Genomic DNA, 12,227 nt, shown 5'->3' with positions numbered 1-12,227 from the left:
CCAAAAGAGTTTACACAACACAAATCATTGCAGCATAAGCCAACTCCTTACCAACTTTGCCCTTGTCAGCCTTTGCAGCAGTTTCTGGCCAAGATGGTGCATCTGTAAGTAGGTGGCTCTGGGAATCACGCAAGGGCTTTGCAGGAAACAGATGGTTCTCACTGTAGCACCAATAAAAAGAACATTAGTGAACTGCAGTAATTTTTCATCTTTTTACCACACACTACAAACAGTTTGTCATACACAGTATTTTCCTTACCTCACCTTGCTTCTTTTGTCTGATGAATCACTACTTTTTTATCATTATATACATTACACTGTGGTTGTCACAAGTGCAAGCACAATCTAAAAAGCACAGGGATTTTTAATTTGACAGATATTTTATATTAATACATGTACTTCAGCCCCAAATGCAATCTTACCTATATTCTTCTTCACTATAACAAACCTGACATGATAAATAGTGGAGAGAACATCTCCAAAATCTCTTTCCTAATGTAAGCTTCAGAATGCTGGGGTAAGATAAAACATCAAGATGAAATGTCATATAATTCTTTTATGAATAAAAGATTGTCAGTATGATTCCATTATCATTTCTTAGCCTCATATTCACTATACTTATCAAACATTTCAAAAAGGATGCAACATGAATTTATTCAAAGGAGAATATGCATACTTTTCACGCTTTAAAGAAGTCATGTCCATTAAGGATAAGAATTAATAAAACATGTTCTATTATCAGCAGAAACAACACTTAATATTCAGGTTCCTGTGCTTTGGCCCAAGTGCCATTAGGGATGATTCCCTTATATGGAGCAGCTTTCACTAGACATGAAAAAGCAGGCATCCCCCAAAAGCCATGCAAGGCAATGGATTTGTATCACAGGCAGTGTGAATAACCATCTCATATGTATGCATAAAGAATACTGCTGATACTGATTGTTAGGCAGGTGTGAAAAATTCAGGTCCTGGGATGTCACTGAGCAGAGACAAAGCACATCAGGGGAAAAATTTACCCTGCCTCATTTCCATAAATTTAAATGTAAATCTGAGGATTACCCGATTTACAGCTTAACTGTTAAAATATGACTTGGATTTATTAAAAGGATACTCTTCATTTGCTTACCACTTTTAAGTATATTATGAAGTGGGTAACAAAAGCAGATTACCTTTTGGATGTTGAATTAAGTCCACCAGGTGTGGAAGCTTGCTCAGGATCCTGATTAACAAGGCAAGTTGGAAAGGAGCAACCATCCCCTAAACTGAAAAATTCAAATTGATGTCATACGTACAAAAAACTCTCAACTTTGAAGAAGTTTATTTATTTATTACTCTATATTATTTCAAAAAGCTAACCATTCCCCAAATGCTTTGGATCCTGATCATTTAACAGTTTAAATAAATTAAGCATTAGGAGCAGCATACCTCGAAAACACAGGCACCAACCAGTATTTCTTCTCATCGCCAAACACCTGCCTTAGGTTTTTGCTGAAGCCCAGGCTAAAGCCATTCTTATCTGTTCTGTGACGAAATATGGGAGCTCTGAAGACCTCTTAAAAGAAAAAGATTAATTAGACCTCTTTGCAGGTTACTCCCCACCAGTACTTAGGCAATTGCACTGCCATTCATCAAAGAGGAAAGACTGTACTGCCCAAATGACTGAGAAAGGGAGTGAGGGCACTCTTGGAAGCCAAAGTCAGTGAGTGCTACACAGGCACTGTGTGTGTGGAGCAAGTCCAGTGGCTGAGAAGGGTGGAACTCTCTTTCATCCTCCCTCATCAAGGCAAGGAAGAGTAGGAACTCCATTTTAAAGCAGGCATGATAAGTTTATATGAATATTTCAGTCTGTGACTATACCACAGACAGTGTTCAAGAAAGAAAAAAACCTAAACAAAGGGATTCTTACAGAAAAAGTAATGAAAAAGGAGAAAAAGTTAACCTACTTTAGTAGTAAGACTAGCTTTACACACACACTGGGGTATGAAAATACTGTGTGTTTTTACCACTGCATCAGGAAACGTCTTTGCTCATAGACCCAGATTATTCCCCCTGGCCATCCAACCTAAATTTCTGGAGAAGAGAGCTAAATATAGCTTCAAGTGTTGCAAAGTGCCTGAAGCAGAAAATTCATTCACTTTTCACCAAGTGACTGATAGCCATTTAATTCCCTTAATTGGCTATACATAGCAGGCAAGCTCTGTCCTGATGTCCTGACAGTACAGCTCCCACAAACCATGTCAGAACCATGCTGAGACTGTCCTTCTGCAGTCAAACCCTAGCCAAGAACTGCTGGAAATGACCTTCCACGTGCAGTGTGCATTAATTACAGTGGGTTTTGAAGAAGGGGGAAGGGAAAATGGGGGCATCCTTTTAGATGCCCATATTAGGCTAGGAAAAGAACTCCCAGGATGATTTAAGCACAGTCACACTTAAAGCTATCATGGCTTCATTACCAAATTACTGCCTTTTTAAGGCTTCACATACTGAGCAATTTCCCAAACTAAAATGGGAAGAAACACCCAGATCTTTTTGATCTTAAGTATGCAGGAAACATGTTATATTACCAGTATGGGATTCCATTTGTTTTGAAAACACAAAATGTTGAATTAGAAGTGTAATGTTGAATTAGAAGTGTTATGATTACCTCTGAACAAATTTTTTGCACTAAAATTAAAAGTTTATAAACAGAACACTAAAAGTTTATAAACAGACCATTTTATAAACAGAACACTAATTTATTTCCATTCAAATAAACATCTTTAATAGAACTTTACTTATACCTAGGTAGAAATTAATACCAGCAAAAAATTGTTGAAAGTCAATGATTTGTTAGAATACTGAAGAAACTCAAAAATCCTACAGGAAATCTTGAAGTAAACAAGCTTTCTCCCATTGATATAGACATCTATTTTCAAAATTTTCCATTAATCACCAAAATCATCATTAATCATCATTAACAAATACGAAACCAGGAAAATCCAGGTCAGTTCATTGGCCTACTTTAAATCAGCTTACGTCAGCAGGAAAGCATTTAGAGATTTAGACATTTTAAGGACTATACTGCAAATTGGCATTATTACAGTCCAGCATGCAGTAGAGAACAGGCACTGAAGTCTTCTGGATTTTATTTATTAAGTTTTACATGTGTATTCAAGCATTATGTGTGCAAGCATGCAGTGGTCCATCTAACATTTATTAGGAATTTATCTTGATTTTATTGAATTTTTTTTAGTTTATTCCATTTCTGTTAACAAACTGTGGGTGGAAAGCAGTGAGAGGAATAATGTTAAGTTTATTAATAACTTTGCCCTTTGGGGCAAGAGAAAGAGTCAAAATGTCCATGGAACAGAAGAATTTTGGAGTCTTCTAACCAAGATGCAAGGAACCAGTGTAGAATTTCCCACTTCCTCCATTACACCCATGCATATAAAATACACTTATTATTTATTTTTTGCTGTCAAACACAGAAGCATTGAATCTACTTACCTAATGTAGATTTATTCTTGCTGACAAGCCAACAGTGATACCCAAAGAGAGAAGACAAACTGACAGAAAACATAGCTGCAGCAAAGAATAAAAACATGATGTGGAACTTGGCTTGAGTATCAGGAAGGCCATTCTGAAAATTAAAAAAAAAAACAAAAACATCAGAATTGGGGAAATAGCTATTTCATTTGATTGTTAATAATCCCCTATTCATCCAAATCAAATTCAGCACACAGACAAATACACCACACAAGAAGAATATCAATAAATGGATTATATACCTTCTGTGTACAGACAGCCATGCAATTAAGTTGGTGACAGAATCTAAGTTAAAGAAAGAGGCCCTTTCTTGGGAAATGATAAATACTGAGATCTGAACTTTGAATTGTCTTTTAGAGAAGAATGATTTGAAAAAAATGAAGGCTATAATTGCATATATAGGCTATACTTTGGTACCTGACATTAGGAGATACTAGCTAACAATGCAATGCTTTGGAATCACAGAATGCCTTGGCTTGGAAGGGACCTTAACAATCATTTAGTTCCCAATGCCCCACCTTGGACAGGGACACCTTCAGCTGGACCAGGTTCCTCAAAGCTCCATCCAGCCTGGTCTGGAACACTTCCAGGAATGGGGAATCAATAACTCCTCTGAGCAACCTGTTCCAGTGCCTCACCACCCTCATAGTAAAGAATTTCTTTGTAATACCTAATCAATATCTGCCCTCTTTCAGCTTAAAGCCATTTCTCCTTCTCCTATTACTACATGTCCTTGTAAAAATGTCTCTCTTCAGCTTTTCTGTAGGTCCCCTTAGAATCTTAAGATTTATTGCACAGCAGTAACTCCACACAGTTAAAGACAGCATGTAAATCAGAGTACTTACTGTCCAAAACTTGATAAAATACTGCAAATCTGTTGCAGCAATGAAGAGGCAATACAGTAGTGAGTAAGCCAAGAAGAGAAGAAAAAATTTGTAATTGGAGAATCCTACACAGTTGTTCACCCTGATAAAAACAAATAAATAAACATGTAAGAATGAAATGTTGTGAAAGTTTTCCTTGCTTTCATCCAATTTAAATGAAACTTATTTACTCTAAAAACATTTACACCAGTATGTAAACCAAGTTTTACTTCCTATCTCTGCTGCCTCAAGCTACTGGAATGGATTTAGCTTCAATTTGCAAATTAGTGTAGTAACCCAAATCAAAACACCACCACCACAAACAAGCCCAAACAACTTTACCAGGTGACACTGCTTTCAACAGCTTACTGAAATTATATTTTCACTTATGGTATGAAACTTTTTCTCAGCATATCTGATGCAAATGTGATTGCAGTTAACTATTTTTTTTAGTGTGCAGGTAAGAATCCATGTTATACCATTAGGCATACTGTATGTCAACAGGGACAGTAACAAGCCAGGAACTGAAACTTGACTGAATTTTGTGAGAATAAAAGCAGTCTCATTTAATCCAGATCCTCCTTCTTTGATCATACTAAATGCTTAAAACTTCTCACACCATAAAACTTCTTAGTAAGATTCTCAAACATAAGAGCATTCATTGGAGATTCCTAAAAATACTTATATTTACATTAAATGAGAGAAATGCTACTCTGGAATAGAAAACATTCCATACCATTGGCAACATGATAGGGAATAAGACATTAGAAGCATATCTAAATGTTAAAATAAATCTCATTTTATCATTTTCACTTATGGGCTTTAAGATCACCTACCTCCCATTTGCAAAGATTTTTATACATGATAATGAGCAACCAGTATACAATGTGATGATGAGGGTGCTTTTAGTACCATAGTAGCTTCCCATTAGAGACAACATACTAAGTATTAGGAATTTTAGAGCTCTATTAAACATAAATTGATATTACTCCCACCAAATGAAAAAATATTGGAGTGCTCCCCATAGGCAGTTTATTGGTAAATTGCTTCCTCTTTTATTTGGTTGCATTGAGAAGTTAATCAAAATTATCTTTGCACTAACCTTGGCATAACTCTTCATATGAGTTTAAAAAAACCTAACTGATATTGTCAATTCAATTGGCTGTCAAAAATGTCATCCAATTAAGCAAAGACTATACCCATAAAGATACTTGTGTATTGACAAATAATTCCTTAAAAAAAAAAAAAAAAAAAAAAGAGATGTGGTGAGGCTCAACTTTAGCTTCCAGAAGTGCAGGACAAGTTACCACAATTGTTCTCTTCTTTAGGGAGATGGTGATGCTAATGGCAGAAGACATGCTAATCTGATAAGGGTAAAATCTTAAAATAGGAAAGAAATTTTCCCTGTACCTTACTGTTACCCATTCTCAGGATGGGTAGCGAGTTGGGTCAGTTTGTTCTATGTTTTGTTTAGACAAAACATAACATCTTGGTTAAATATTAAATTTTGATTTTTCATTTAAAGATGCAGCAATAGCTAAGCATTCATATTAACTACAGTTAAGCACTCACAATAGATTGTTCTAATTAAAGAAAAAGTAGATATATTTGTAAGCTCCTCATTATTCTTATTGAAAACTAAACATAAAATTCTCCACAGTGAAGTGAACTTTTTCATTATATATGTCAAAGTAAGCAATTCCATGAAAAACTGCAAGCAATTCAGGTTCAAGTTTTCTATGATAATCCTAGTTTCCTTTCAGGATACTTATTTTTGAACTGTTATTACTTAAGACACTGTTTGATGTGAGAAATGAAATATCAAGTGAAATGTTATTCCCCAAAGATGAAATTTCTTGTATCAAAGATAGATTTATTTGTAACTGTTGTTTTGCACAATGGCATGTGGCACACGTGCCAAAATAAACTTGCATAAATCATTATGCTCCCTTTAAATTTGTCAAGGCCCCAGACTGCAGAGGTCGTACTGGAAAAGAATCCTCTTCATCAGAACACTGCAGAGAAGGCAAACACCAAGGTTTCATAATTGTACTGTTTGAGCATATAGCATCAGATCTCAAACCTCAAAAACAGTGGTTAGATTTGAAGTCCAACAGTTCTGAGAAGGAGTGAAACTGATAAATATACCAACAACCAGCTGGTATAATAATGGTGTGCTATTGCAGCGAAACATTCATACAGTCAGAACAGTCCAGAATAACAACTTGGATTACAGCAAGCATTTTAAATGCTCCATTTTCAAGTACAAAAAAGAATATATATCATTCCTGTCTGAGGGGTTAGTTTACTGAAAATCCTAGGCAAAGAAATAATTTACAAGGCACTGAAGGTGATGCAACTCAGCTAACAAAAAACATCACAGAATCCAGGAGATGCTAACTATTTGGATAACTCAAAAGATAAAGAAAAGATGTTTTGAATCATTCCTAAAGTATTCCTAAATGCACCTTGTTAGTACTAAGAGTGTTATATACAAACAATATTTTTGGTGATGCCTCAAGCCATTGGATTCCCACCTGCAGGTCCATCTGTATACAGTGAGAAGCAGCAGCACTAGAAATCCCCAATGCATCACTCAAACCTTTCAGAGCAGTTAGTGGGCAATTAGCGTTAAATATTTCTGTTTATCACAGCACTTCCATTAGTGCAGGAGTGACAGCCAAAATAAAGCCTCCCAGAGAGCAGAAGACAGCTGACTTGGGGCTAGGACATGACAACCTCTCATTACCTCTGCCTTCCAATAGGTTCATCTTACTTTCCATAGGTTATTTTTACCCATCCTCTCTCCAGAAATACTTCTCCTGGAAGAATATTAAAATTCAATTAGAGAGACAGCTCTCATTGCTCTTTCCCTGCTCTCCGTAAGCATCATGTGAGTTCCTTCCCCCTTCCTTCCCAGCCAACTTGCTCCCCCTCAAAAAATGGCAACATGAAAAGCAAAGCAGAACCTAACGATGTTCAGAGAGGCTAAAGCCCATCCATTATACTGAACTGCACCCTTACTTCTGTTGGCAAGATAGCCATAACTTTCCCTAAGAACATTTGAACATGGGTCTTTACAGGAAACTATAAAGTTTGATCAGCACCTCTGCAGTATTTCAAAACTCTTTCTTCTTTTCCACATAGTTCTTTTTTTTAGGGTGAGCAAGGAACTGTGAACATCGGCTCAAATTAGGAAAAACACACAATATCTCTTTTTCTAATGCATTTCTGTTAGTTAGAGTACAAAAGGAACACCTCTCCATCAAGAAGCATTACATATCTTTCAATTACCTTCTCTATTTTTATTTTTATTTTTTGCACCCATTTTTCATTAGACTAAAACCAATGAGCAGTGTAAATACTCTCTCAAACTGGGTATGTTTATGTTGTTAGATTAAGAAGAGGGCAAACACATATAGTAAGCAAATGCTACTGAGAGGAAAACAGTTTTTCTAGTTTCTGCCCTAGTGAAACAACACTTCACTGTCCCTTTACACAAAACTATTTATAATCTGCTATTTGATACAATGGATTTTTATCTTGAAATTTACATGGAGGACATTTTCATGTAATTGTCTTAAGACATAAAAGCACAAAATAATCATGAAGAGACCACAGAGCTTATAAGAAGTGTTTATAATACTGAATATTAATAGTCATATTGAGACTTTTCACTGGTATTTTGTCAGGAATAGCTTGGCAACTGTTTACTGTTTTTCTTAGTTTTCAACAAGGTAGCTATTAAAAAGCTGTAAAAAGGAAGCTGTCTTTTTTGTTCTAAGACATTTGCTCCACATTCAATAGTTTTACCTGTTTGCTTTGTTGTGGCCTTGTTTGTTGTTTTTGTTTGTGGGTTTTTTAAAGAAGCACACTACTATTACTGAACAACCTCAATTTTCCCATGCTGATTATCCCTACAGCACAAAAACTCTACCCTACACTGCTAACTATTTCTTTCAATTGTATCTATCATGAGATGCAAAATAAGATAAGATGCTTAAAATCAAATTATATTATGGCAGATGCTACAAGTCAGGACCAAGAGAAACAGGGGGACTCCAGCACCCCTTCCTGCCCCAGGACAGAGCCTCCTCTGTCCTAGAATTTGATATAAGAAAGTGTCAAAACAACTGCTTAGAACCATCTACAATTCAGTTTGTCCAACACAGGGGATTCTTCTTTTCTGATCATTCTATATGGTGAAGAACTGCCATGTAACACTCAATCCTCTAAACTTGGACCTTACTAAGCATTTATCTTTAATTATTTCTGTGAGATCCACCTGCCAAACTGACTAATTATACATCCTCCTATCCACTGGTTCCAAGGGCTGCTAAGAAAAGTCAGGAGAACAAAACCACTGTGTGGGCTGATACGGCAGCAAAACGAGGGAGGCAGAGGGGAGAAAGAGTCAAAGAAAACAAAGAACCCATAAAACTGCAAGTGCTAACCTGGTGTTTCCAGCAAGCCCATCCCAGCTGTCCTGGGAGCTTTGGTAAAAGGAACTGGGCACCGCCTTGCCCTTTAGTTTCAAACCTAGGGTAGCACTTCACCCCTCAATGCAACTAAAGCACAGTTGCATTCAAACTCAATAAGAAAAGATGTAATTCTTAAAAGAAGCTCTCACTGATCAGAAGTCTACTTCATCCATACTTCTGAAAAACATAAAAAGGTACCTAACTCAAAGGTCCATGCAAAATGATATTTGAACTTCCTTCTGTATGTCACAGCTGGGAAAAGAAGACACACAGTAAACAACTCCAACAGTTCTGCAAGACCAGCAACCTCACACACGCATCTAACTCTAGGAATGCTGAACCATCATCATCATGGCAGGCCCCACAAAATTGTATTTTCAGAACATAAGAAAAGAAAACCAATAGTACACTCACCAAGGGCAGTGATGATCCATTTTCAAAATGCATCTTTAAAAAGTCCCAGCAGAATTCCAAGCATCGTCAAAAGGAAAAAACAAAAAAGTCAGAAACAAAGTTACATGCCAGATTTAAATTTTTTACCTACAGATTAAGAATTATCTATATTTGCTATGTGTTTTGTAATCTATTTAATAAATACATCTATTTAAATTCACATAATACAGTTTACCCACAAGGGAACTGCAGAAATGACAGATAAGCCAAACAGAAAACATTTGACGTGTCAAGAACTTATGATTTAAGAAAATGCAATCTATAGGATTTGGCCAACTTTAGCATTTGGTCCTCAATCTGAATGGGATTTTCAACTACTGTTTATTTTCTGTCAGAGCCTTAGAAACCGGGCTAATTCAATTACTATGTAGTGATACATCTAAATATATTTCCAAGAACATGGACTGCTTTTTTTAGAAATAAATACATTTTTCTATGCAAATATAAAGGGTTTCTAAGAGATTACCTTATATGAAAAATCCCAAAACTTTTGCAATTAATCATTCTCCATTAACAAAATGTTCACAAGAAAATCAGATTTGATTGTAATGAGCAAATTTTGGTAAGGTAAGGACAAAATAAAGGTATTCTTCAAAATATGTTAACTAATAGCACTCTGCAAATTTCACTCACATTTTGTGGATAACAAGGCACCTCTTTTCTCCACTAGAAACACACATGACTATGTTCCTATCTCACACTGCAACCGCCATTCCATACAACACAACCAAGATGCTCTTCCTGTCCCAACTCTGCCTCTCTTTCAGTGCCTTGCTGCTTTCGTGGACTTAGCAACGCCTTCTCCACCCCACCACCGTGTTGTAGCATTTGATCAGCTGAAGAGTATTTGGAACAGCCTTAAAGCTAAGAATAAACCTCCCTTGGAAGAAATGTCTTCTCTCAAAGTTAAAAATACAAAGCACAGGGGCCAGAGTGAAGAAACACAGGGACATCCAAACTAACTGGAGAAGGGTCAGAGAGAACAGCCAAAAGAAAGATTAAATTAGAAAGCCATCAGACTTCTGGAGAGTATGGATATGAACTTCCTTTTGTGGGAGACAAACAAGAACTTAATTTTATGGCTTTAGTTAGAAGTGGGAAAATTCTTGGCTGTTTCTTTCTTTAAACAAAAGTAACCTGCAAGTTATCCAGTAAAAAATAGGATTTTAAGTGCATTACCTCAGGTAAGATGCAAGTGACATCATGATTAGATTGAGATGGGTAGTGATTCTTATTCAGATTCTAACAAAAGAAGTACATTTTTTAATCAGCTATTTTTGGTTACATTCTTAAGGAAAATTCTTTATTAATATTTATAATTTTTAACCATTATGTAAAGAATGTGTAAGACCATGTAATCCATGGCATCAAGGGAGTCATGAAATGAATCAGACTAAGCTACAGACTTCCTCAGAAATAAGTAAATGAAAACTAAATCTAAAAAAAGAAAAAGCTAAGGGGGGAAAAGTGTATCTGCCAAAATATTAAGCCTGAAAAATCTACTCATAAAAAATAAAAGCTTCTATGCTAAAAAAAAAATAAATTGATTAATTCAGAAAATCACTGATTTAAGGATATTCTTACTTGTCGCATACTGAACAGTGATGGCAGCGATCTGGTTTTACAAGATGGCATCTGTCACAGTATCTGATTGCTAAAGAAAAAAGTTCCAAGATTAGACTTCAATCTAAATTTACACATTTTGATTTCTGAATGCTGTGCAAAAGTAATTACTTTCAGCCAGCCCTGCAGAACCCCCAGGAAAGCCTTTCAGCATGATCAGAAGCAGTTGCAAACACCAAAGCACTCTTGCAATGCTGATTCTATCAGACTGAACCCAAAGAGCTCTGTTTTTGCCACCTCTGCTAATCATACTAATGTTTTCTTTTTTTCCCCAAGCCTTATAACTCTGCAAAACAACCAACCAACCAACAAAACCCACAAAACCCTCACTAGACTGGAAAAATGTCAAAGACTTTTCAACAATATAACTATTTTACAGCTATTATTCTAACAGCTTTAGTTTATTATGTGAGATTATTCTTTGATTTGCTTAGCTAGGCAGCATTCAAAAACTGGCAATATGAGTAGGGTTAGATTAACTTTTAGTTTGGAAGATCTTTTGTTCTTGCAACTGAATGACCAACAAGTAAAACAGTAACAGTTTGTTACTGTGATCTATTTAGCTATGTACGGCACACAGACAGTGATTCTGTTTTTATTATTTTTTAACCTATAATAAAAGAAATTTACACAGTTAATGAATGCTACAGCCTCTTCTGCAGCTTGTTAGTAGCACAAGCTATTTGTCAATATCAATTGAAAACAAAAGCAAGGCACTGTCAATCCACTTTCAAATCCGAAACTGTACGCTGCAATTTACTTCCCAACAATCTTTATACACTGAATAAATGTTGCTACAAATGTTGCTAAATTAAAGTTCTGGAACGACTCTGTTATTTTATGAAATATGAAAAACACTTCCCTTCAATCCGAACCCTTGAAAACTCTTTTTTAATTAGTTTCAGTAGTCCATCAGGACCCCGCCTTTGTTAGTGTCCTGAACACCCATTTACCTCCAGACATTGTCCGCGTATAGATAGGAAGATCCTTGGCTGCTCGTCTTAGGACTTCTTGCTGGGATTCACCTCTAGGCTCCCTCTCTAGGGACTCCTTGTCTGAATATGATAGATGGAACTGGAATAATTTTTATAATCAAAGAAATATTAGAAAATTCCAAGTTAAATATGTAACTGTAGATGTGTAAAGAGGAATAAATATTCATTATATAAAGACGGATTAGCAACATGTACAGGGTATTACAGCAAATAACCCAGTGTTCCCACAACAGCTAATTCATTTTATGGTAGCTGAAGACAAAATTAAAAACACTTCTGATTTGGTA

General features: G+C 35.9%; 1 protein-coding gene across 1 annotated transcript in view; it reads right to left on the bottom strand.

Moving 5' to 3' along the window:
• Nucleotides 1–12,227, bottom strand: part of ZDHHC2 (zinc finger DHHC-type palmitoyltransferase 2) — a 35,289-nt gene that overhangs the window by 7,015 nt on the left and 16,047 nt on the right. Inside the window, exons 4-11 of the mRNA XM_054294586.1 lie at nt 11,899–12,019; nt 10,907–10,976; nt 9,284–9,316; nt 4,371–4,491; nt 3,487–3,619; nt 1,426–1,552; nt 1,170–1,262; nt 52–161 (exon numbers count right to left, since the gene is read on the bottom strand). Coding sequence (XP_054150561.1) covers nt 52–161; nt 1,170–1,262; nt 1,426–1,552; nt 3,487–3,619; nt 4,371–4,491; nt 9,284–9,316; nt 10,907–10,976; nt 11,899–12,019 — 808 coding nt within the window. The remainder of the gene's footprint in view (nt 1–51; nt 162–1,169; nt 1,263–1,425; nt 1,553–3,486; nt 3,620–4,370; nt 4,492–9,283; nt 9,317–10,906; nt 10,977–11,898; nt 12,020–12,227) is intronic.

The sequence above is a fragment of the Melozone crissalis genome, unplaced genomic scaffold (assembly GCF_028551555.1).
Source record: "Melozone crissalis strain CALT ecotype California unplaced genomic scaffold, PUWL_Pcris_2 ptg000006l_1, whole genome shotgun sequence".
In the NCBI taxonomy this organism is placed as follows: Eukaryota; Metazoa; Chordata; class Aves; order Passeriformes; family Passerellidae; genus Melozone; species Melozone crissalis.
The sequence above is the reverse complement of the archived record's forward strand: the minus strand, read 5'-3'. Positions and strand labels throughout refer to the sequence as shown.